This window comes from Narcine bancroftii, chromosome 8 (genome assembly GCF_036971445.1).
Source record: "Narcine bancroftii isolate sNarBan1 chromosome 8, sNarBan1.hap1, whole genome shotgun sequence".
Lineage (NCBI taxonomy): Eukaryota > Metazoa > Chordata > Chondrichthyes > Torpediniformes > Narcinidae > Narcine > Narcine bancroftii.
The window spans coordinates 148,334,348-148,361,664 of NC_091476.1; the positions used below are offsets into that span (position 1 = coordinate 148,334,348).

Consider the following 27,317-nt stretch of genomic DNA (forward strand, 5'->3'; position numbering starts at 1 on the left):
TGTAACAATACCCCCCTTTTCCACTGGAACCTTGTCCCAGAATTGAAAGCCAATTTACAGGTTATGAGTCCAGTGGAAAAGGGAAACAATCAGCACGCCAGCATCAAATGATGTTAAATCTCATTGAGGATTGACAGCCTCGATCCCTACTCACATCCCTAGTGTCAGCTGATGCCAGTGTGCTGATTAAACCAGTGGAAAAAGGACAAGTTGCATCCCTGGACTATTGATCAAGGTAAGACTCTCGTATCCCCGGGGGATAACTTGTAGTCAGTGGGAAAGCACTTAGTGTCCCTGTTAAAAGTGACCCAGTGGAAACAGCAAAAGCAGCTTCTTTAACCAGGACACTGCACAGCCAATTAACTGGGATGCCAATGGAAAAAGGGCAGGATGGTTCAATTCAACAATGCAAATAAGAAAGAAAAGCTTAAAGAACATGGTGATCCATCAGCACAGTTCAAAATAAACAATATCTGCAGATCAAGTTTTCACAATGTGTTTATTTATCTTAATACACGTACAAGAGAGTTTTAGCAATATACAAAGTTCTACTGTAAGGGTCAATTATATTTAGTTCTTGTTCTGAGAGATAAAATGTTTTCTTGTTTCAATTAATTTGATAGATTATGTAAAATTGTTTACCCAAAATACTTGAGGCTACTATTCTACTGTTGTAACCTCATTCATATCTAAGACCATAATCCCAGGTATAATTTCCAAGCATTTTGTATTTATCAGATGGTTTCAACAGGTAAGCAAAAACAATACGAAATGGATTTACAAAATCAAAACATAACTGGGTCTTTAATGTTCTAATGGCACTGATCATTTTTACAATGTTTTTCAGCTGCACTCGGACTTATCTCATACTATTCAGCTCTATCGAGGAACACAAAGAATCCACGCTACATGTTTAATCTGATGCTAATCAATTAAATGTACAAAAAAAATTAAACTTCACGATCTTCTGGATTAAATTTGATGATTTCCTTTTAGCTTGACAACTTGCTTTTCCCTACAAAATAGCTTTGGCAGTTCACTCATCTCCAAATACACTTTGCCTCGCAAACCACTTTTTTCCTGTTTTAAAACATCTAAAATAATTTATACACAGCTGCCTCTTCTGCATCACTGCTCCTCTCACAAAAATTCTAATCACAGTCTAAACTGTGAAACATCTGTCCACCAATGTACAAATCCGAAGGAAAGAAACCCCTTTATTTGTGAATGTGGCCATGTGAGAGACTGCAGATGCTGGTATTAGAAAATGGCTATGAATGCTGCTAGTCTATGGTCAGGAAAACATGGCCCATGTTTAATAAAAACACAAAATTGGAGAAACAGTGTACCTTATAGAGCAAAGATACAGATGCATAACTGACATGCCCGCACCTGCCTACATTTTCCTCATGGCCATGATGAAGTTCAAAAAGTTGGTTATCTTTCTTTACCTTTGCTAAATAAAGTGCACAGCGCCTGCCCACATTTTTTCCCCCACACCTTGATGAAGGGCTCAAGCCTGAAACGTTGGTTATGCATCTTTATCTTTGCTCTATAAAAGACACTGTTCGAACTGCAGAGTTTCTCCAGCTTTGTGTTTTTACTTCAACCACCGTGTCTGCAGACTTTCGTGTTGTACTGCAGATGCTGGAAACTGGAGCAAAAAAAAATGCATTGAGCAGCATCGGTGGAAGAAAATTAGTCAACATTCCGGCTATTTTTCTCTCACTGATGCGGTTGGATTGTAGAGTTCTTTCAGCAGTTTGTTTTATGCAAAATTTTTTTGAAAAAATTATGGGCTAGTATTATTCGCATCCTTCAAAGTTTGCAATTTTAACTCGAATGACTTCAGACTTCTAATAACAGCACTAAAGTTTAATGACTTTTAATGCAAACAGATCAGACAATTTCAATGATGGCTTTACAAATGATTTATATGCTTCTTGTTTAAACACCACTTATCTTCCTTCGGTAAAGCCCGTTCACAAAGACATGGATGCCTCAAATTTGTCTGCTTTCTCATGAATGTTATTTTGGCTGCGTTAATTTCTGCCATTAAGTTTCAAATAATAAATTCTGATCCACTATCTGGCACAGGATCCTTCCAAATTCAAGCATATCTGCAATGACAACTGCAATGGAGTAAAGTGCTTTCTTTACTTTTGATCCATTTGCAGATGCTGAGTTGCAAGAGCTAATTCTGTGGTTTCAATTGCAAGGTTGAAAAGATACAAACTAAAATTGCTTCACTGCTATACTGCTGATGGAATATTGCCACCGTTATACATTATTTTCTTAACAATATTGAATGTACATTTTAATTATTGCTAGAGAAAATGTTAATTTGACTTATTTCATAAGTTGATGGGTGTAGGCTTCAGAAATATATTCCTGTTTTAGCTTTTCCCATCCCAAAACAGAGGTATTTCTTGCACATACTGTGCTAATTAACAATAAGTTTAATTTTTTAAAGATTTAAATTTATTAAATTTAGACATACAGCACTGTAACAGGCCATTTCAGTACACCCAATTAACCTGCATCCCCTGTCCCCGGTACGTTTTGAACAGTGGGAGGAAATCAGAGCCCCAGGGGAAAAACCCACACAGAAACGGGGAGAATATACAAACTCCTTACAGACAGCACATGATTCAAACCCAAGTTCCGATTGCTGGGGCTGTAAAAGCATTGCACTAACTACTACACCAATCATGCCACCCAGATCAAGTTCCATATAGGATAAGAATACAAGCTGCTCTTGACATGGAGGCATCATTATTGTTGGAGTTACCTCACATGAATGAATATAGTAATGGTGTTTGGTTGTCAATCAACCAAACCTCAAGTCCCCCAGGCCCAACCATCTCCAGTTCTTTCATTAATGATTTTCCTTCTTTTGTAAAATTAAAAGTAGAGCCAGGTGATTGTGTGGGGGAGGAGGGGGGGGGGAAATGATGAACCACTGACCAGTTGCTTGTCCTGATATAAATGAAGTCCCTAAAATCCCAAAGCCTTTCCACCATTTTCAAGACATGTTTGGAAAACTCTCCCCTTGATGGAATGAAGGCAATTCACGAAGCCCATCACCATGCCAATAAAGTTGAATATTTAATTAGTCCCCACATTAAACATCAATTCCCTCCACAACTCATGGACGTTAGCTGCAATGTGCATCATTTACGAAAAGCACTTTTCTACACAAACAGCACCTTCCAAATACGCAATCTTAACCACCAATGAGGACAGAGACTTCAGCTATGTGGAAACATCAGCTCCTACAGCTCCTTCATTGTCACAATCTAAATCTTGTAACTCCCTACTCAACATCATGGGAGTTCCTTCAACAGAATGAAGCCAACAAGAAGATGGCTCACCATACCTCTTCAAGGTCAATGATGTACACTGGCTCTGGATCACAGTTCTACAATAACTGCTGGTCTTGCACAGATCCTGAAAAACGAATAAGCAGACAGTACACTTGGCATTCTATAAGAGCCAAAAAGACTTTATGTGAACTGAAGTGAATCATTAGGTATTTATGTTAATGACTAAATACTTCTGGAATAAGCTTACTGCACATCACAGCTCTTCTTGTTCTTGTTTCACTCAGAGGAGGAAACTGCCAGCTTTTAAATGAATGATATATTTGAGGAGATTTGACAGATGAAATATTTTTCTAGGTCTGAAAATCTTCAAGTTCCTCAAATACATACCTTAAATTTGTTTCCATCTTTTCCACTTTAACATTTTACCTCTGAATCCAATTTACAGAGAGAAAAAAAACATTATAAACGTGATTTCCGCAAAGCATTCATCAACCTTCCAGCTAATCCTGATTCTGTTCACTTGCTACCATTTTTTCCCCCAAACACAAATCAGAGAAACAAAATATGCTTGAGTAACTTGAACAATCAGGTGCAAAAATAGCTCTTAAAAACTTTTTCCCCCCTCAAAACTATATTCTCATGTCTGCATTATATTATTGAACTGTTGCAGAATTTTACCTTAATACAGATTTAGTGAGATTCCTAAATATGCAGACAGATGCAATTTTGACTTAATTTATGTTTTGAACAACTATAAGATTTTTTTTTCCATCAAAAGGAGATACATTGCCCATGTATTAAACAAAATACAATTTTTAATTTTTTTGGCCCTCTTCAGATCTATCAAGATTCCTGACAGCTCTGTTCCATCATTTGTAATAATAAACCATTTTTATAGATCAGTCTCCATGTCAGTTTCTTCAGAACTTTTCTACATGACAGACTCCTCTTACATCCAAGGCTAATCAATTTGGGTAAATGAAATCAAAGCCCACATTTCAGGGGTGTATCACTTCCCACATTAGAGTTAATTTGTTTAATCAAATTAGTACAACCTAGCTCTTTTCATGTGTAACTTTATACTTGCAGACAGAAATCACAGTCTAGAAATTCTTCAGCAACTTACAGAGGCACTGTGTAGGGGTCTGTTCCTTGCACACAATGTCCCACCTCAAAATAATGCTTCACTCACATGAGATGCAAAGTATTGGATGTATTAGGTATGCACACAGGTCTTGCTTGTCCTTTTCCCCAGTAACAGAAAACAAAGTAGGTCACAGATCAAGAACAAGGGGTGGGTGGGGGCAGGGGCTTGCTGGGCAAGAATTTGAAACACTGATCTTTGTTGTGCTCAGGCCTGAGGTTTGCCTGCAAGCTGATCTGAGACATGGTAGCCAAGTTGGGGGGAAGGAGGTGCAAGATGAGTTCTTGGAGGAGCAACCTGAGTGTGGTGCCCACAATAATCAAATCAACACGATGGAGTGATTAAACGGATTTAATTACCAAAAACCTGAGCATTACGGATACACTACTTGGTCAGGTTCCAGGTTCAGGAGCAAGAAGGGGGAAGTCTGGTCATGACGGCCTGTATTGGGAAATCCAGGGAGGAGCCAAGGGAGGGGTTAGGGAAGATCAGGTAGGTTCGGACTGGCCAGTCCATACATCTATGCAAATGCCTTTCACAACACTGAGGATTTATGCAATTATAACCATACAACAATTATAGTATGGCAACAGGCCATCTCAGCCCCTCTATTCTACACTGATTTAAGTCAACTCCACTAGTCCCACCTACCTGCTCCCTGCCCATAACCCTCCAATCCCCTCACATCCATGTACTCATCCAACTTTCTCTTAAATGACAAAATTGACCCTGCTGCGACCATCTCTTCCAGAAGGTCATTCCCCTCAGCCACCACTCTGAGTGAAGAAGCTTCCTCTTGTGTTACTTCTAAAGTTTTTCCCCCAACCCTTAACTTATGACCCCTCGTTCCAATCTCACCTACCCTCAAGGGAAAGAGCCTATTCACATCTACTCTTATCTATCCCCCTCATAATTTTATGCACCTCTATCAAATCCCCCCTCAACCTTCTATGCTCCAATCAATAAAGACCCAGTCTACTCAATCTTTCTTTGTATTCTAGATATTGCAATCCAGGCAACATTTTAGTAAATCTTCTCTGCGGCCTCTCTACCTTATTGATATCCCTCCTATAATTTGGGGACCAGAACTGCACACAAATTCCAAATTTGGCCTCACTAGTGCCTTGAACAGTCTCAATATCACCTCCTAGCTCCTATATTCTATGCTTTATTTATAAAGGCCAGCATACCAAAAGCCTTCTTCACCACCCTATCTACATGAGAATCCACTTTCAAAGAATGAAGAACTGTTATTCCAAGATCTCTCTGTTCCTCTGCATTCCTCAATGCTCTCCCCTTCACTACTTATGTTCTGTTTTGATTATTCTTCCCTAAATGAAGCACTTTATATTTATCCACATTAAACTCCATCTGCCACCTTTCAGCCCACTCTTCTAAATAGTCCAAATCCTTCTGCAGTCCCTGAAAACCATTTTCACTATCCACAACTCCCTCCATTTTTGTATCGTCCGCACATTTAGTAAGCCAATTTACTACTCCAACATCTAAATCATTAATGTAAATGACAAACCACAAGGGACCCAACACCAATCCCTGAGGCACACCACTCGTCACTGGCCTCCATCCTGATAGGCACCAGAGAGTCATGGTGGATAACTGCCTATCTTCTAGCTACCGTTGAACCCATCTGACTATCTCAACATTAATCCCTAGCTCCTGAACCTTCCTCACCAACCTTCCATGTGGTACCTTACTGAAATCCATATAGACTACATCTACTGCTCTACCCTCATCAACCTTCCTCGTCACTTCCTCAAAAAATTCAACAAGATTTGTCAAACATGACCTTCCCCTCACAAATCCATGTTGGGTGTCCCTAATCAGTTCCTGCCCCTATAGATACTGATACATATTATCTCTAAGAATACTTCCCATTAGTTTACCAACAACCGACGTCAAACTTACTGGCTGATAATTCCTGGGCCTACATCTGGACTTAGCAATTGACAAGCGCCACAGATGTATCTCTCAGCTGCTTCTGTGCAAGTGGCCTTCATTATTTAGATGTTGCCCAATGTCACTGCATATGACTATTGGAACATGAATATTAAATACACAGGAGGACCCAAGCAAACTTGCCAAACCTTGAATTAGTGCAGAGTTCTAAAATAAATTCTTTTATTTTGGAGAGCATGTGTTGGGGTATGCAAGGAACAAAAATTAGGCAGAAAACAGCATCTAGCGTCTTGTTACATTTTCTTTCATAGGTATGGTCAAACATCATAAACAATTTCATACTACTTATCATAAATACCTCTACTTAGAGTAGAAAGAAGATTTACACTTGACTGAATATTATTTGTTAGTGCACCTGTATATTAAATCCACAATTAAATATAAATGCCTGCAAGATTTATTGTAATTTTCACTTGACTATGTCTGAATATTTTATTTCTAGTGGACGCTAGTAATAGCGAAATATTGCTGCTACAAATACTATCACAATAATATCAATAATAATATCCTTAAATGCAGCAAAATTAAAGAGCAATGTTGGAATATTTTTGCTACTCATTTATTCTCAATCAAATGAAGCTGAAAGAAGTCTCTTTCTGCCATTAATACTAAATATTAGACCTTGCAATTGACAATATTTAATATATAATGATTGGCTCACTGCATAGCACCAGTAAATAAAATTGAAGTATCAATTTTAAACCTAGATTTAAAAAATACATACAACATATACATACCAAAAGGAATTGTGGAATGATTTCTCAAGTACCCTAACTTTTACAGAAACGCAAGAGTGCTACCTTCAAATTCTTTTAATTTAGAGACAGCAGTTTGGTAAACACCATTTTAATAGGATTTAACGTTTGAAATGAAAAGTTTTGGCAAAAGTCACAATTTTCATCAATATTGTGTTATAAATGACATGGTATCACACAGCACAAACATCCTCACAAAAGAGAAAATCTTTTCAAGGCTCTTACTGAATTCAGCATAACAGAAATAAAAAGTCAGCTCAAAGTTTTGTAAATTACAAACAAGAAATACAATTTGGACAGGGATTTTGTTAAGAAGAGAGGAATTCATCAGTGCAATGTTGAATTAAAAAAAAGTACAGCTCAAAAAAAACTTTGAAAGATTTTAGCTACTGCTTCATTTGAGTTCATATAAAGATAAGCCACCAAACTGTCAAACTAAACACTATTAGGAATGACATTATGAGGGGAATACGAGGGGGTTGAAGTGCAATAGGATAGAGGTGACAAGGTTTTGATTTGGGCTGGTCGTCAGGCATCTGAATGGAAACCATTTGAGAATTTTCTTCTTTATTTTCTTGTGCAAGTGCAGTCCCTGTGGTTTCTTGCTTTCCTTTTATCTCATCTTCCTCCTGTACTAACAGTGGCATTTTCTTTGTCTGCTTCATGACAGAAGACCAAGAGAAAAAAAGAATTGAACAAATGCAAGATGGGAAAGCAAGTACGAAATTAAAAAAAAAATGTGCAAAGGAAAAAGAGAACAAAAGTGGCAAATGTAAGAAAAATATAAAAATAATGTGGTGAAGATTTGGGTGTCAGGGATTTTCCTTCATGGATTTTCAAAGAAAACAAAATGATAGCAAAAAATGGCATTTTCAGAAACAAGGAGGAAAGGAAAAAAGAATAAAATGTAAAATATTATAAACAGAACAGGGTTCACTTGCACTTTGGTAATTTTTGTTGGAAAAGGTATGGCAATTTCTTCATGCAACCTTTAACCAGCCATGCACAGTTTAATAGGCATTCATAAAGCTGCAGCATTAGGAAGTCTTCATTGGTTTTGGAACTGCAAGAATAGAAAAACTAATGTCTGTCTTCTAGCAACTAAAAATACAATTCAGCGCTGATGAGATCTCTGAGCAAATAAAATATTAGCATTCACAGCACAACTGGTAATCACTTTACCTCTGGCCCACCAAGCTTCTTTTCAGTATGTAAACCTGAAATCACCTTGGCCTGTACATAGATAAAGTTATTAGTTTTAGATACTACACAATACAATCACCGCATGCACTTTCGTTTCAACATCAACACATCTTTGGTTACTTACCAACCATCTAGTTTTTAAAAAAAAAAATCATAAATCTAACCGATAAACTACAAAGTTATGATCAGCAATTTCACTGTAGTTGTTTGGGAATGCTGCTTTAAAAAAACTATAAGGAATGTAAAAAGCAAGAGTTCAAAGGAAAAAAAAAAGACACGATTTGTCAAATTATATATTCTTTCAAGACACAAAACCCCAAAAGGAAAAGTCTGTGACTAACCAGAGAAATTAAAATATAGGGTGACAGGAAAGCGCTGGTATCATTGTCAAAAATAGCAGTAAAAATTGGCAGCATTTTACAACAAAGGTTGATCAGGAAACTGACAAAGAAAGATAGCACAGAAAAACTAGAAAATCAAGGAACTGATTAAAATGACCACAGTAAAATTTTAAAAATTGGTATTGGAGATAATGAAAGTGGACAAGAGCCAAAAATGATCGACATTGCATTCATTTGAAAGATACATAGTTAACACTGTGTGAGAATCAGTTAACATAAGGAATGGGAATAAAATGTCCCAGAGCAGGTTGGCAGGCTACCAAATATATTTCCAAACTTGATGATGGTGCAAATTTAGATAGAATCGTGAGTAAGCAGGAGGATACTAAGAGACTGAGGATCAGATAAGCTGAGTGTGTATGTGAGAGCATGGCAGAACAAATACAAAGTGGAGAATGGTACAAAACAGCTTTTGTATGCCACAGTACAAAAACAGATTCTTCAGCCCCTACCGTTACATTTCTTAATGGACAATGAACCACAGACACAACCCCACTTCCTATTCTTTTGCACAAATTTATTTTTAAAAATGAAATTTATAGCAATATTTACAGATTTCGCGACATATTCATGACAAATTCTGAATCTGAAAAGTGTTAGCTCATCTGTATTAGTGTACAAAACTGAAAATGGTGACAGAACGAGAAATCTTGCATTTCAAAAGGTATCTAAGTGTTAAAGGAATCCATAAAAAGGATTCACTGAAAGCTAACATTTGAGAACAGCAAGCAATTATGAAAGCAAATGGTACCTCGTGCTTTATTACAAGGATTGGAGTACACCTGGATAATAATGCTCTTCCAAAAAGTCTTGTCATCTGCAATGCAGGTGACGAGATCAGTTCTAGCAATGACAGGTTTGCCAGAAAATTAAAGGCAAAGTTTATTGAGATAGGACATCAATTCAAAATCAGAACTCTTACATATATTAAAAAGGTGAAAGTTTCCTGTGCTTATGGAATGCAGTAGCAAGGGTCACGGTCTCAGAATAATGGGTAGGCCGTTTAGGACTGAGGAGAAATTTCTTCAGAGGATGGAAAATTTAGCAATTTTCCACCTGGTAGATTTCCAGAGATTCAGTTACTGATTTCATTCAAAGCAGATTTTACTGAATATCAAGGAATCAAAGCATACGGGGATAGTGGAGCTATGGTCTTAATGAAGAATGGAACAGCATCTAATGACCGTTTATTCCTGCTTCTACCTCTTATCTTCATAAGTATCAGAAACTTATAGCATGAAAAAAGGCCCTATATTATTCTCCTCACACTCCCATCAACAGTCCTCACTCCCTTTGATTCGTTCTCCTAGAACAGGCAATTTAGGTCGGACAATCAGTCCAACAACCAGCACGTCTTTGGGATGTCCAAGGAAAGCAGATCACAAAGGAAACCCACAAGCCAAGAATTTAATGTCGTATACACAAGTACAATGTTCTTACTTGTTTCAACCACACAGGTACACAAGACACACCAAATGAACTAAATTAATACAAATTAAATTACACAATATGCTAAGGCAAAGAGAGTCAATATAAAAGGATACATAAATAACTATTCACAGTTGTAATTAGTGCAAGTAGAACATCCTAACCTCACACAGTAATGCAGGTGCAAATGCAAAATAGCAGCTCTACTAGGTCTGCCTGTTCTGCCTACATCATGGGAATAATGATTTAATTTAGTCATTAAAATCACACCAAGCAATATTTTGGTATGAATTTTGAAATAAAATAATGTAATCATTAAATGTCTATCTCACAGCTTACAATAGTTGGAGATATCTTAGACATTGTAATATAATATATATCAAACTAATTAACGTTGTCCATTTTTACCTAGCAATGATTTTCACTCAAGCCAATTCCCCCCCCCCCAACGATTTTGTTGAGGTTTATAGAATTATTGGCAGAATGACAACACCTAAAGACTGTTCCATGACCGCGAACATTGGACAGCTTCTATTTAAGTACCTCTAGTCATCAGAATGACCTTAGCACCCACTTTCCACACCTTTGACTTAGTTCTAACCAATACCCCAAATATCTAGGTGACTTAATCTTCAGCAACATTTCCTCAGCTCTTTTCCCTTAAAATTTGTTCCCTAGTCCTTCAAAATTCAAACACTAATGTCCCATCCTTTACAAAATTCTATCATCTCTAGCTCTGTAATCTCCTTTACTACATCTTGTCTGAATGCCTTCTATCAAATTCTTTCCCTCTTTTGAGCATGTTGTTCCATCTACTGTGCTTGTTGAGGCTAAGTATTGAAGTACAGTTCTGTGACAACTCTGTGTGCATTATTCAGGTTGCAAAAGGAAGCTCTAGGCATATAGTTGACAAGTTTTCAAGATACAAATGAATGAAAAATCTGCTGAACTATAAATTAATAAACATTTCTCTCATGAGAGGCTACAGTAAATACTAATTGCCTTCCATTGTATTCACTAAAAATAAAATTAAGGGGAAACAAAAGCTTGAAATACCATATTGTACGAGAATTCAAAATACCAAAAAGGGCTTGCACAGGTTTAGAACCTTCAGATTATTACATTATGAAACGTAGAAATGAATCAAAGCAATATGAAACAGTAAAATCAAAACAGCAAGTTTGTTGACCCATTGAAAGTTTCCAACTCAATGTTCAGATATTAAGATTGATAATGAAACATCATTGTAGAAAAGACTCAATCAGAACTCACACATACAAAAGAATTTGAGAACCACATGCTGAATTTTGATAAATCATGAATGTGAATGCTGCTTACCTTCGAATTCATTACATACAAACAAGTCGTGAATGTTGATGGTGCAACTTTAACTTCACTGAAGTGGAAGAAATCAGGTTCGGAAATAAATCATGGGATGTCTTGAATTATAATGACAGCAGTAGTTATGTGGTGCCATTTTGGACTGGTTTCTAACCTTTGCATCAATTTTGTACGATAGGATTTCAAATAATTAAAAACAACTCCACAAATACTTTCTTGGTGAAGCATCACTGCATGAAGGCTAATACCAAATCAAGTTCCACCACATCCCACTCCTCAAAATCAATTTAAAAACAAATGTGCAATAGTGTTGGCATGGTTTCCATTTCAAAATGCATTCAATTGTGACATTCTTAGGTACAAAAAGGTGTTGCAGCATTTTTACATTTTGCTGGACAAGAGGAGAAAAAAGCATTAAAAAAAAACACCATCCCAAGGACAGCCAGAAAAGAGTAGACATTGTTGTCTACTAAAGGGAGGCTGTAGGAAAAGTCTTCACAATTGTGGATTTCCATGTCTCCTCCCCTAGAGTCTGTTACCACAGCAGCTACTACATCTACTCTGATCCTTGTGTTGTCGACAGGACCATCGAGCCAAAGGTTATTTTCTCATGAATTATTTCTTCCGATAAGCCATTTATGCAAGCACAGATAAACACCTTGGACTGTGCAAGACCTGTATCCAGCAAGTGTTGGAGTTGTCTTGCACAGTGTCCTGATGTCAGCAGAGTGAATCTTTGAATGGCAAATAAATGTACTTTAAAAAAAAAAATTACTGGTTGCTTTCTGTCCCAGGATCTCTAATTTTGGATGCAAAATGTGTTGCACTTGTTATTGTACGTATGATACAAGGAAAATATTTGGACTTGCTTCTGGAATTGCTCACTCTAGTCCTGTAACTGACAACCTTTACCTAGAAAGGACCACCAATATGATGTACACTGGATCACAGTTCTGCAAAACACCAATCGTCTTAATTTCTCGGAACTGAAAAGTAGGTATTGAGTGCAAAGCTTAAGAATATTCCAAACATATTAGACATAATTGCCAAACTGATGCATCTGGATCCTAACAACTGTTTTAAATCCTGTCTATTCACTTACAGCAGACCTCTTGGTTCTAATCAACCTTTTCTATAATATCTCCATCGCATCTCAAATGACTTTAAAAAAAACCTATTTCCTATTGCCCTGCTCTCATGCAAGAGAGGTTAACACATGAAATGTAGGTTGTGGATTGTAAACGGACTTGCAAAGACTTTTCAAGAGCTACTTATTTGGATTCAAAATTTGATTTCAAATAACTTCAGACACTAATTCAATTAAATGTGCACATGCCAGTGATAATACAGGAGTCTCAGGAACTCCACAGCCTCTAGGTCTATTGTATCATTCAAATTAGATCATGGTTGACTGGTACTTCAACTCCATTTACCTGTCTCTGCTCAATTTTTAAATATTTTCTTAACCAGTCAACTTCATTCACCTGGTATCTATAATACCCTTTGGCGGAAAAAAAAAACATTTTCAAGGCACTTAGAATGGAAAGAGTCCTCTCTAAATAGTCCAGTTCTAATTTTAAGCCCCTATGAAAGGATCCTAGAGTAATGATAGTATGGCAGAATTTCAAATTCAGTTTAAAGTTGAAAAATTTGGGTCTCAACTACTGTCTTAAATTTAAGGCAATTACAACAGAATAAGAACGGGGATGCGCAAAATGACAAATGAGCAAGTATTTGAGATGTTTCAATATCCCACCAAAGATGTAATCTGGTGGAGTAAAGGCTCTATGTGCCAACAAATGTGCCATTGTTTGTTTACTTATCTAAACGAGAATGCATTGAAAACATTCCAATATGAATAGATAGTCAAGGGCCATAGAGAGGAAGAAACTTAAAAAAATATGTACAAAGCAATCTAATGGTACAGAAGGTTGAGAAGCCCTCAGGAATTGATGGGCTACATTCGAGATGAATTGCAATCTACCAAACTTCACAGGACTCTGAGGAGGTCCCAAAGAATGACAAAAATCACAATTTAAACAACACAATAGTCGGGAGACAGAAAGCAGGAATCAAAAGGGCAGTAAGTTGATCGTGTCTTTTCAAATGGTGAAATCCATTATTGTAGAAGGATACTTAGAAAATTAGATATCAAGCAATGTAGTTTTATGAAAGTGAAACAGTGCCAAATTTGCTCACGATCTTTGAGGGTGTAACGGAGTGGATAAAATGGAAATCCATAATGTATTTTAAAAGGTTCATGGAAAAGAATACGACAGTTTGAGGATAATACATTGACTGGGCAGGAGAGGTGCCAACAAAAAAGCCAGATATACTTGACCTGATATATTGACCATCCCTCTACCTTTACAGATGCTGTCTGACCAACCAATTCCTCTAGCAGATTCAGGATGAAAGGGTCATTTTCAGATAGCCACAGCAATCTACATTTGGGGCTCAACTATTTATCATAGATGAGGAATTTAGTGTAATGTGGGGGAAAACAAAGCAAGTTACTGGGAAGAACTCAGCATCTGCCGAGGGAAAATATATTCAACCTGCTGAGTTCTTCACTCATTTGTATTTTTTTTTGCGCAAGATCAGCATCTGTGATCTCGGGTCTCCATAATGTAGGGAATTGAGAGATCATCCATTTTGCAAGAAGAATGGAAACATTTGTTTAAATGAACAAGACTAAAAATGTTGATGCATAAAGTTCTGGGGTTCCTAGTCCAGGACACAAAAAACAAATTAGCATTAAGGAACAAGTAATTAGTAAGGCTAATATTGTTTTTTTTTGGAGTGGTAGGAGATATAAAAGTGGTGAAGGTTTTATGTACTTAACAAGGTGATGGCAAGGACTAGTGGTAATCAGTTCCAGTCTCCACATTGTAGAAAGGAGGTTGTTGTATTGGATGGAGAGCAGAATAAGGGCTGACGACACTGATGATTGAAATCATTAGAATTTGTTGACAGTAGCAAAGAGAGTTTAAACTACGTTGATTCCTGGGATAAAGGGGTTGAACTATGAAGAAAAGTAGAGCAAGTCGGGCACTGCAGAACAGAAGATTGAGAGATGATCAAATTGAAATAAATTCTAGGAGAGATCGACAGGCTGGATGCTGGAAGGAGATTTCTTCTAGTGGAGGCATTTTGAAATTGGGGACAAAGCTTCATTTTTGTGGTCGCCCATTTCCAATTGAGATTAGCAGCAATTTTTTTCTCCGATTTGTGAATCTGTGGAATTCTCCACCTCAGTAAGCTGTGGAGATGGATTTTTCTCCTACCACCAATATTTTAATGAAGAGCAAAAGCAGCATTTTTAATAACATTTCCTTCTTCCCAAGAATACTGTCCAATATAGGGGTGAATTCTTGTGCCAACCCTTTGGTAATTATTCTTCAAGAATGAAGTTGACAGGCAGCTACTGACAGAGGTATATGATATTTAAGGTAATGTCAGAGATTCATGGGAAATGGGGAGTGAAAAGAAAATGTAGTTAATACATTTATAATGATCTTATTGAATAGTAGAATTGGCAATATGGGCTTGATTAGCCTACTGTTGCTCTTGTTAGTTTATGTCCTCATTTCCATTTACCCAAACTTCTCCTATCAGATGAAACAGTATTTTTTTTGCATCTTGTTCCGTGATGCACTATTGTAAGAAAGCGGTTTTTAAAACAAAGGAAGTAAAATATCAAACTTACTTCTTCTGCAGCACTTTGAACTTGTCCATTGACATTCAAGGCCTTAAAAGGTGAGTGTGCTGAGAGCCGTTTATCCCATTCACTGGGACGTGGTTCTGGTACAGCCTCCATAAAGTTCCGCTTTAGTTCACTGATGCTCGCATGATGTTTTATGATTTCATCTTGGGTTTTATCTAGATCCTATCACAAACAATTGAGCAAAAGGAGAAAGATCTTTAAAAGTAAAATTGTGAAATTTAAAACGTTAAGGTATGGGTGTTTTAAAAGGGACCAAAGATTAAGCTGGCAATTATTATTGACAGAAAGCAAGCAAAATACAGTACGGATAATTTAGTCAAATGTATGTTATGAAATATATTTATATCAAGAGCTTCATTTAAATTTAGCACACAAGTTCAATGAAGAGCAAAAGCAGCATTTTTAATAACATTTCCTTCTTCCCAAGAATACTGTCCTATATGGAGGTGAATTCTTTGCCAACCCTTTGGTACCTTGCTCAGCTAATTATTCTTCAAGAATGAAGTTGACAAGCTATGTATCTGTACTGGGGTATTACAACTGATCCCAAAACCCACTTTCCAGACAAGGTCATGGGATGAATATTTTCCTAGCTCAGGGAGATGGAAAGGAATTTAAATTGTTCCCCACCCCACCAAAGAAAAGAAAACAAAAAAAAATAAATAGATTTGACTGACCATTTTAGTGCATACCTCTGTACAACATCAAAGTCTTCAAGTAAACTGCTCAGTTGTGAAAACTCTGAAAATCAACGCATCAATACGGAAACCAGAAACAAATAAAACTTCAATCTTTAAGGTTTGGTCATTTAGTAGGCTTCCAACACAAATCCTAATTTTCTTCCAGACGCCCTATTAACTTACCACAATGTTTGGTCACATTGGACACAAGCACAGATGAAATGGAGCACACACAAGGCCAGAAGCAACAAAATCTTTTCTCTTTATAAGCTTATGGATAGGAAGTTGGTAAAGTAGTACATTGCAATGTAAAGAGACAGGAAAGAAGAAGGAGCATTACACATCCAAAGTTTAAAAATCAGTGTGATCCCTTGAACTTTCCCCTTCTATTTTTATATGACTGAGGAGCACTTTACTGGACCTTGTGAAATTGTTTGCTCCTATATATACCTATGAGAGCACAACAAACAGAAGTGGGAGCAGGCCATTCCGCCCCGCAGGTATACCTCACCTGTTAAAGATCATGATTGAATTAATTTTTGTAAACTGCATATGACTCTCCTACTCTAAACCCTCATCGTGTACAACTCTCCCTCATTGCTTGATTTTCTTGAGGTATTTAAAAACCCAAAAGTGAGCTGCTGAATGTCCTAAATGAGACCTTATCTGAAAGTAACCTGGCAACTTTTAAAATGCAAAAATCATTCCCATCCCAAGATCCACAATCAAACCCAAAACTACGGTGTTTCTGAAACTTAATGGGAGTAGAATATTTACAGTACAAATTTTCAATGGACTAAACTTAGTTGAATCAGCTAATCTTTATTAGGCTGCACCAAGAAGCTGGCCAGTCTCATGGAAACTTAGATGCAAATCAGGCCTATTTAACAAGACACCAACTTCTCTGAATTAGTCTGAAATATAAAAATGATTGATGTGTTTATAAAATACCGAGGCTCTCAGTTCTCGCTCCAAATTTGCAGTGGAGCAGCAGAACTCAGCTAAGGTTGCACTTAAAAATGAGCAGCAAAAAAAGTCTTCAATTTTTCACTTCTACCCCAGTGATAACTCCTAAAAAGGACCCACCTGATCACTGACTCCTGCAAGTTGTTAATGAATACGTATTCAGGTGATCTGATGTTTATAAAGAAACCCATGATAAACTGTTGTTAGAAAATTATAATTGCTTTGAGTATGTAAAAGTGAATGAATCTAATTTGGCATGGAAGAGAGGCTGCTATTTCACTCCTTTCTCCCACTACAGAAAAAGTAAGTAATTTTCAGTTCACTTAGTTGTCTCCTAAAGATATTTTCTGTGAAACTCTCAAGAACACATCACATTTCAACTTTTATAATCTTTGGAATTTAAAAAAAAAAGATCTTCGACTGTTTAAAAAAAATAAACAGACGACCTGCAGGTCGTGCAGCTATCTTGTAACTCACAGCTCCAGCAACGCCAGGTTCAAGTCTGACTTCTGATGTAGTTTGTGTGGAGCTTGGAGGATTCTGCCTGAGACTACATGGTTTCCTCCAAGTGCTTTGATTTAGAACTATAGGACAGAAAACAGGCCATTCAGCCCTTCTAGTCTGTGCTGACCATTATTCCACTAGTCCCATTGTCCTGCTCCCATTTCATAACCCTCCAGACCTCTCCCATCTATACTTAAAACTTGACCCCAAATTCACTACATCAGAAGGCAGCTCATTCCATACTCCCACCACTGAATGAAGAACTTCGCCCTAATGTTCCCTCTAAATCTTTCCCCCTTCATCTTAGAACAATGACTGCTCATATTTATCTCCCTCAATCTAAACGGAAAAAGCCTATTCGCATCCACTCTGTCTATGCCTCTCAATCTTGTAAACCTCTATCAAATCTCCCCTCATTTTTCTTCACTCCAAGGAATAAAGTCCTAACCTGTTTAATCTTTCCCTGTAGCTCAACTCCTGAAGACCCAGCAACATCCTAGTAAGTCTTCTCTGCACTCTTTCAATCTTATTGATATCCTTTCTGTAGTTAGGTGACCAGAACTGCACTAAATATTACAAATTTGGACTCCACAATGTTTTAAACAACTTCAACATAACATCCCAACTCCTATACTCAATACTTTGATTTATCAAGGCTAAGATGCCAAAAGTTTTCTTTACAACCCGATCCACCTGTGACACCACCTTCAGGGAACAATGTATCTGTGTTTCCATGTCTCTTTGCTCCTCTGCACTTCTCAGTGCCCTACTATTTACTGTGTATGTCCTTCCTTGGTTTGCCCTTCCAAAATGCATCACCTTACACTTGTGTGCATTAAACTCTATCTCCCATTTTTCTGGACCATTTTCCCAGTTGGTCCAGATCCCTCTGCAAGCTTTGAAAATCTTCCTCGCTGTCCACAACACCTCCTATCTTTGTGTCATCAGGTTGTGATCAATTTTACCACATTATCATCCAGATCACTGATATAGACCACAAACAACAATAGTCCCAACACAGATCCCTGAGGCACACCACTTGTCACAGGCCTTTAATCAGAGAAGCAACCATCATCTACCACTGTTTTCTCCCACAGCCAATTTCATATTCAGTCTACAACCTCTCCATGGATACCTAGTGTCTTTACCTTCTGAACTACTCCCATGTGGGACCTTGTCCACAGCCTTTCCTTCATCTATCTCCTTGAAAAATTCTACAAGATTCGTTAAACACGACCTACCATGCACAAAGCCATGCTGACTGTCCTTAATCAGCCCATGGCTATTCAAATACCTATACATCTCATCTCTCAGAACTCCTTCCAATAACTTACTTATTACTGATGTCAGGCTCACCGACCTATAATTACCTGGTTTATTTTTGGAACCTTTTTTAAATAACGGGTCAACATGAGCTACCCTCCAATTTTCTGGCACCTCACCGATGGCTAAGGACATTTTAAATACATCTGCCAGGTACCCTGCAATTTCTACACTAGTCTCCCTCAAGGTCAGAGAGATGCATCTACCTTGATTTGCTGTAAGGCAGCAAACACTTCTTCATCTTAATCTCCATATGTTCAATGGCACTTCTGTTTGCTTTCCTTCCTTCTTTATGCAACTCTGCTAGTTTCCTGAGTAAATATTGATGCAAAATAAAACTGCTTCCATCATAATCGACAGATACGATGACTGGTAGGTTAATTGCCCATTGTAAATTAACCCTGGTGTAGTTGACTTGTTGGAGGCCAGGAGGGGGTGTCAATGGGCATGTGTGAGAGACCAGATTACAGGGAAATATGAGTAAAAAAGTTTGGTTTTCTCTAAGAGACAAAGTGGACTCAAAGGGCTAAATGACTAACTACATTCTAAAAAGAGATGCAAAATACGGGACTTTTAACGATTGTTATCTCAGTCTTCTTATCATTTACTGATTCTAGGCAACAATATCTCAAAATTGTTGGATTTTTAAAATCAACTTTAAAAATAAATCCATGAGATTGAAGACTAGTGCTCCATCGTTTTCTTCTCTACATTGCAAAAGAGGAGAATAATACCAACCGTGAAATGAAAATGTCAAACCAGTGATATTTTTCTGTATTAAATTTAATCTAATAAGCAAAAAAAAATTTTTAAACAGAAGAGGGCACAGTAAGATTGTCTTCTGAAGTTTACTTTCTATTATTTGATCAGGAAAAATGGCAGTTATAACTTGTCCTTAATTACTCCTGTACTGAGGAAGATGTAAAACATACTGCATTGTTCAAACTGGGCAACAACGCCCGATCTCCTCTCCTGAAGGACATTATGGCATTCCCATCATTTCAGTGGTAAGATTTGTGCCTCTGTATCAATGGTCCAGCAACGGGTGCAAATTCAAAGGGAACACTGTCTTTTTAAATCAGAATGCACAACTGTTGTTCAAGAATCACCATAATGTGAGCAGTATATCTTACTTATATCTCCTTTTTACACTCACAGAAATACCCCAATATGCAACCATCAGCAGAACACCTTTGCAGTGGTTGCAAAATAGTATTTTTCTGTTTTAATGCTTCAATTGAGCTAACTGCAATTACAAAATGGATTTTCTTAATAGACCATCTTCCCATCCATAGTTTCAAGCAGCTTAAAGAAAATAAACACAAACATGCTAATGCTTGCTTATAAAGTAACAGGACAATTAACAAACAAAAACATTATAATACATCTGCGTTGGTCGCATACAGCACATGCAACATTGCATTGAAGCAGCAAAAGAATAAATGCAGAACCGTGACTTGATGGATAACAAGCTTTCAGTTCATACAAACCTCCAACATTAAATTGCTATGCCTGACATAAATGTTTTCACCCTCAATTTTCTTTGATCTCTTCTGCGAAATGAAAGAAGGGAAAAAAGAAAAGCACAAAAATTAAAATGTTGTTCTTGTGGCATTGCAAAATAGCAAATAAAAAGAGTTCAAAAAAAGTTCTAATAGCGCAGCAGAATATATATATGATGATCATGAAACCACAAGAACACTCCCTGATTTGATCACCAAAAGGAAAAAAAGCAGAATGAGACAATTCATTATTGATGAAGAAACAATGACTTAACCAAGGTAAATAATGCTGGGTATACAAGGACAAAGATCGATCTATATTAAAATAAATCCAAAAAAAACTAACCTTACGCATTTTGACGACAACTTCTTCTCCATCAGGCTTTTGCTATATGTATGTTATGGAAAGAAGTGAAGTTTAGTGACCTGCATTCACAGAGCTTACAAAAGATTTAAAACGAGATCTAACATTTGAACTGGTTTTCATTCCAATTTGGAAACAAACCTGTAATTTGTCATTTGCTGCGGTAGAAACTGGAGTGACTTCAGTTTGCTGAGGAAGGGCCTGCGTCATCAGAAATAAAGACTCAAATTTAATTTTAAACTCAGGAATCCAATTACAGTAAAATCCCCAGTATATGCAATTCAAGCAACCTGCAACCCAACCAACTGGAAAGGGTTGGGGGGGTGGGGGGGGGAGAGGAAGAGGAAATAAATTAAATAAAATTAAAATAAATAAGAATTTAAATAAAAGTTTAAAATTGTAAAAGTTAATGTTTTCTGAAGCAACACACAACTCCTTGGTGAAGGTGGGAGCAAACATTCAGCCAGTGGACTGCCCTAGTCATGCCTTGCCGCATCAGTTGTTTGAATAAAGTTTTCAATGAAGTTTCATTTGAATAAAATGGTGGTGCCTAGGATGAAGAGCCGGCCGATGCCGCTCGCCACTGGAGTGACTCCCCCAAAGTATCTCCTTATCCCTGCCTAGTAGGAGTCCTTATTAGCATTAAGTATATTAGTAAGGCTTTATCTATAAACTTAGGGGAGAGAGGATTAATTCTGACATAAGCACAGTTAGCGAAGCAGTTAGCACAATGCTGTTACAGCACCAGCGACTCAGTTAGAATTCAAATTTAGTAAGTTACAGAAGATAAATGATTAAAGTGAATTTTACATAATTAAGGATAATAACTGATTTTTTTTCCAAATTACTTTACATTTTGCATTGTCTTTTAGACTGTGCATGTGTATTAGTTAGGCATTGTAAGAGTGTGTCTCAGTCAACCAGAAAATTTGCATATCCAGCATCTGTGATGCCCATAGGTGCTGGATACTGGGGATTTTACTGTAATATTTTTTTCAAACTTGGATTGAGAAACTTTACATTTCCAAAGTTTTGTTACAGCTTTCATTAACAAATTTAAAAAAAAACTCAGATTAAATTTGATCTGCACATAATACATAGGCTTCATTTTCATTTATCAAATTAGATGCAAAATGCTTTAATGCTAAGAGTTAATTCTGCAATTTATTCTTCATAAATATCTGTAAAACCTAGATTTACAAAACTGTGCAAGACATTAACAAACTTCATAAGCATCTCAATATCAAAAGCCTTTTTATATTATGTTCCTGTAGATGCACCGCAGTAAAAGTTCCATACTGGTTCATATTCTATTTTATCAAAAAGTGTGGGGGGGGGGGGGGGGGGTGCTGAAATAATAGCACAGAAAACTATTTACTATTCCAGTTCATCAGATGGTGCTTAATTTCAAAGGTAGTTTTTTTATATAAAAAAGATGACAGTATTTCTTAGTTTCAGTCAGGTTAGCTTTAAATTTCAATTTGTAGTATCTAACGGATTTGTTCAAGTTTTAAATCAGCAGTGAAAATCAGAATCGATGTTGAGAGAGAGATGCCACTGCAGGACTACCCAAGGATAGAACAGCTTGTATCAACATTACTCTGAACTAATTCTATCACTTCACCTTTGGGAGGTATGATGTTGCCACGTCAGAGGAGACTGCTCTACTACCAACCCCAAAAGGATAGAATTGATACAAATTTTTCTTCTCTTGTCAAACTCAAAATTCAATACTGTTCAGCACAAAAGCTTCTGAACTACAGAGCTATTCACTTTCAACAAATATCAACATTAATTTGGAAAATCATTTAAAATGTTACGGCGGCATAAATTCAGCTCAAGAATCACCTTAAGTTCTTGGGCTGGTTCTGATCTTTTGTCTACGAGACACTCTTGTTTTGCTTCATCCTTCACTTGATATTCAACTGCATTTGATTCAGCCACTCTTGTCTCCACTGTAAGTGGGCTACTGACTTCCACTGAGTGACTTTCAGATACTGCTGGCACAGTAGTGGTAACTGGCCTTGGACTTCTGTCTGGAGTCACAACTACTGCAGCTGTAACAAAATGCATCAAAGTTACTCACTGGTATTACACTATTCTGTGAGAATTTTCAGGAAAATGCAAAAACTGCCAAAAAAATTAAGAGATTTGGAGGAAAAACCCAAACAAACAGAAATCCAAATGCAGAATGAGTACAAACATTTTAACCATAACTAAGTGCTTAAAATTTAGCTTGGCTGAGGTTCTTCCTTTTAATGCCACTTCTTTCTCCTGTCAAACTAAATTCAATACTTAACCGGATAAGAAAAATATTAATTTAATTCTAAATACAAGTAGATTTTTCTTGCCCCATTGTAATCTCATCTTATTGGGAGGATAAATTAGTTGAATGAGGCATAAAAATGTTCAGGTTTAATAAGTTGGCTTTTATTTTGGTATTTCTTCATAATTCTGGATCATCTTGGGGTGCTAACACTCTGCTTTCATTTTGTATCATTAAGGAATTTTGGTTGTAAAATACACTTTACAATCAGTTGGTAGATAAATATTTAATTGTATTTCAAGAGTAGTAGAACTGACATGTCTGTCCATGGTCTTATGCACTGCTAGCCTGAGACCACCTGGAAATTGGAGGAACACCTCATCTTCCTTTTGGGCACTCTCCCACCAGATGACTTCACTGGTTACCATTAAACCTCCCCACCCCCCCATCTTTCCCCTGCCTCCTTTCAGAGCCAAAATCAATTCTCACACCTCTTCTTATCATATCCAATTAGCTTCTTTTGTTGGTTTGGACTCTCCCCCTGCCAGTCTACAGTCTTTATTCCTATTCTTTGCTTGTTCCTTGAAGAAGGGCTCGAGCCCGAAATGTCAGTAAAATATCTTTACCCCCTATGAATGCTGCAGGACTGGCTGAGTTCCTCCAGCATTTCTGAATGTTTTTATACCAATCCAGGAAATACCCTCAAACAAATATTTATAGGAATGTCCAGGGACTGTGTTGACTGCCATCATCACCAGTGGAGAACATTCCTCTCCACTCAACCCATCTTCATTCACTTCAATGTATGCATACTGTTGAACATCCTGTTGTCAAGTCAGTCACTCTCACATCACCTTGGAATTCACCCATTTTATCTCTCTTTGAGCCAAGTGTGCTCCAGGAAGATTTAAATTGATTTTAAAGGCAAAGATGCACAATTGGCAGTTCACACTGAACTTAGCGACTTAAGTCCCTGAATGGTGCCTCACACATGAATGGATTGAAAAACTAGACATGTGAATTACAAGGCTTTGTAAACTAAGGTAGTAAAGGTACTCATAGCCCTGTATTCAAGAATCCAGGTGTTTTTGAAAAAAAATCTTAAATCTTTGAGCTGGTTAAATTACAAAAAAACTTTAACAATACTAGATAGGTACAAAGAAGGTTACAGATTGGTTAAAAAAAAGCATTTGCTTCCAGTTTAAGTGATCACGATTAGAAAATAAATCACTGAATCAACAGAGGAATTTTAAATTGTTTGCAGAAAAGATGAAGAAACAGGATCACTGCAGAGCTTTAAGCCAACAAACTGGTACCTGGCAGCTCTATGAGTGCTTTATCACATCTGGGCTCAGGATCCTTGTCCACAGGTAACTCAAAGGAAGATTTTGGAGGTTTACGTTTTGCTGGAGGGAATTTGGACATTTTACATGCACACATGATTAGTCTATATAAAATTTTCAGTTTCTTTCATTTGATTTTTTTTAAAATCAAGAGTCAAGTCTTTTTTTTTTAAACTGATCTGCATCAGCACATACTGGGAGTTGAAAAAATTCTCAGGGAAATCATCAACCTACTATAAAGGGAAAAATACTGCATCAGAATTCGAATTCCAAATATCCAATCACAAAGCAAAATATTGCAGAGGCTAGAAACTGGGGGAAAAAAATCCCCATAGAAAATACCAGTCATACACAGCAGATCAGGCTACATGCATGGGAGAGAGATGCAGAATGTTTTGGGTCAATGACAATGAGAATGGAAGAAACAGGAGCAGGAGTAAACCTTTCTGCAGCTGAGTTGACATTGCCATTCAAGACCACGGCTGGTCTTCTATCTCGGCACCATTTTCCAGTTCTATCCCCACATCCCATTCTTCCCTTCACGCCCAGAAATCTAACCATCTCAGTTATGAATGAGCACAAAAGCAGAGTGTTCACAGCTGTCCAGGGCAGAGAATCCAGAAGCATCACTTTGTGCGTGAAAGTTTGTACTCATCTCATTCTAAACCATCTACTACGAATTTGGAGATTGCATCCCAAGGCAAGGAAAATTCTTCCTGCATCAAGCCTGTCGAGCTCTTTAACCATTTCTTTGTTTCTAGGAGTTCTCCTCTCATTCTTCTAAGCTCTAAAGAATAGCGTTCCAGTCTAGTTAATCTCTCCGCATACAGAGAATGTGATTTTGGAATCAGATGAGTCAATCTGCATTGCACCCCCTCAATGGCAAGTAAATTCTTTCTCAGTTAAGAAATCAAACCTCTTGTGGTTTCATTTGTGGTCCTTCACAACCTGTTCAGGCCTATTCTTCAAAGAGCTGTATTTAGATCAATTAATTAAAGAATTTCAAATCAAAAAAAAATGTAGCAGTTGGTAAAGGAACCATTTGCAACTTCAGAAGGTCAATTTGACTACAAGTACTTAATACATTTTTGAGGGGGAGGACTTCCATCAATGCTGTCTCCACTCCATCCTCAACATTCATTGGAGCGACTTCATCCCTAACATCGAAGTACTCGAGATGGCAGAGGCCGATAGCATCGAATCCATGCTGCTGAAGACCCAACTGCGCTGGGTGGGTCACGTCTCCAGAATGGAGGACCATCGCCTTCCCAAGATTGTGTTCTATGGCGAGCTCTCCACTGGCCACCGAGACAGAGGTGCACCAAAGAAGAGGTACAAGAACTGCTTAAAGAAATCTCTTGGTGCCTGCCACATTGACCACCGCCAGTGGGCTGATATCGCCTCCAACCGTGCATCTTGGCACCTCACAGTTCGGCGGGCAGCAACCTCCTTTGAAGAAGACCGCAGAGCCCACCTCACTGACAATAGACAAAGGAGGAAAAACCCAACACCCAACCCCAACCAACCAATTTTCCCTTGCAACTGCTGCAACCGTGCCTGCCTGTCCCGCATCGGAATTGTCAGTCACCAACGAGCCTGGACATACCCCTCCATAAATCTTCATCCGCGAAGCCAAGCCAAAGAAGAAAGAAGACTTAATACAGTAAAACCCCTGTTATCGGGAATTCAAGCAAACAGCAGCCTCAAGCAACTGACAAAATAATCACAGAAAATAGGCAAAAAATACAGAAGTTTAAAATTGGCGTGCCTCGCCGCTAGTTTGCCAATCATGCAACACGCAATCTCAAGCATCTAGAAAATTCACTTATCTGGCATCTATCAATCCCCATAGGCTGATACCAGGGGTTTACTGTACTTCTTTTTAAAACTCAGACCTTAAAGAAGGGCCCAGGCTCAAAATGTCGGTTATACATCTTTAACTCCTATGAATGCTGTGAGATCTGCTGAGTTTCACCAGCATTTCTGTGTTTTTAGTACTTAATACTCCACAAGGAATGTTTCCTTTTAAGATACATGGCTGCAGTTAAATGGCTACTTGCTCTGGCTACTCTCAACAGGTTCAATACACAAAACATATGACATGAAAAATACACTTTGGCGCCCTCTGGCTTCAATGATTTAATACATTTGTAATCTCAGCTAAATTTACCTCCATCAAGGCTTCTTGATGCCCGTTTGCTTGCAGTACGCTCAAAACGGGGTGCAGGTCTATCAATTAGGGCACTTGCTTCCCTGGTCTGAGCCTGTGTTCGCCCACTGTAACGAAATTTGGAACCTAGGGACAAGAACTTGCTTTTTGATGAGGCTTCTGGAGTTGTTAACCTATTGGGGAGAGCATAAAATTAAAAAGCATAGGTAAGGCGCAGGAATATTCTTGCATTCTTCACTTGAACACACCAAACTGAAATTAATACTGGGGCAAAAAAAAAATAGAAATTACGTCAAAAAAATTCTACATGTACTTTGGGGAGAAGTTTTTGTAATTTTTTTTTATTGCAATTCACATTAATCACACAAAGAAATATAATAGCTGATTACTCAATGCAAGTGCTTTAGAGGATAGTTTTGAGGTTTTTGAACTTGAATTTTACTGACAAGTTGAACTTAAGGGTATTTGCAACCGAGGACTATGATATTTGACTTGCATGTCTTCTTTTCTTTGGCTTGGCTTCACGGATGAAGATTTATGGAGGGGGTAAAAGTCCACGTCAGCTGCAGGCTCGTTTGTGGCTGACAAGTCCGATGCGGGACAGGCAGACACGGTTGCAGCGGCTGCAGGGGAAAATTGGTGGTTTGGGGTTGGGTGTTGGGTTTTTCCTCCTTTGCCTTTTGTCAATGAGGTGGGCTCTGCGGTCTTCTTCAAAGGAGGTTGCTGCCCGCCAAACTGTGAGGCGCCAAGATGCACGGTTTGAGGCGATATCAGCCCACTGGCGGTGGTCAATGTGGCAGGCACCAAGAGATTTCTTTAGGCAGTCCTTGTACCTTTTCTTTGGTGCACCTCTGTCACGGTGGCCAGTGGAGAGCTCGCCATATAACACGATCTTGG

At 37.8% G+C, this 27,317-nt stretch overlaps 1 protein-coding gene across 12 annotated transcripts in view; it reads right to left on the reverse strand.

The window, feature by feature from the left end:
- Positions 1 to 27,317, reverse strand: part of LOC138741349 (protein 4.1-like) — a 124,615-nt gene that overhangs the window by 14,756 nt on the left and 82,542 nt on the right. For 7 of the 12 annotated variants that reach the window (XM_069895267.1, XM_069895264.1, XM_069895272.1 and 4 more), the window contains exons 11-16: positions 26,421 to 26,593; positions 22,490 to 22,698; positions 20,783 to 20,842; positions 20,624 to 20,665; positions 20,266 to 20,328; positions 15,285 to 15,464 (exon numbers count right to left, since the gene is read on the reverse strand). In XM_069895267.1, coding sequence (XP_069751368.1) covers positions 15,285 to 15,464; positions 20,266 to 20,328; positions 20,624 to 20,665; positions 20,783 to 20,842; positions 22,490 to 22,698; positions 26,421 to 26,593 — 727 coding nt within the window. Of the gene's footprint in view, positions 1 to 15,284; positions 15,465 to 20,265; positions 20,329 to 20,623; positions 20,666 to 20,782; positions 20,843 to 22,489; positions 22,699 to 24,223; positions 24,314 to 26,420; positions 26,594 to 27,317 lie in introns of all 12 variants that reach the window. The other 5 variants (XM_069895276.1, XM_069895271.1, XM_069895270.1 and 2 more) reach the window with 5 other exon arrangements.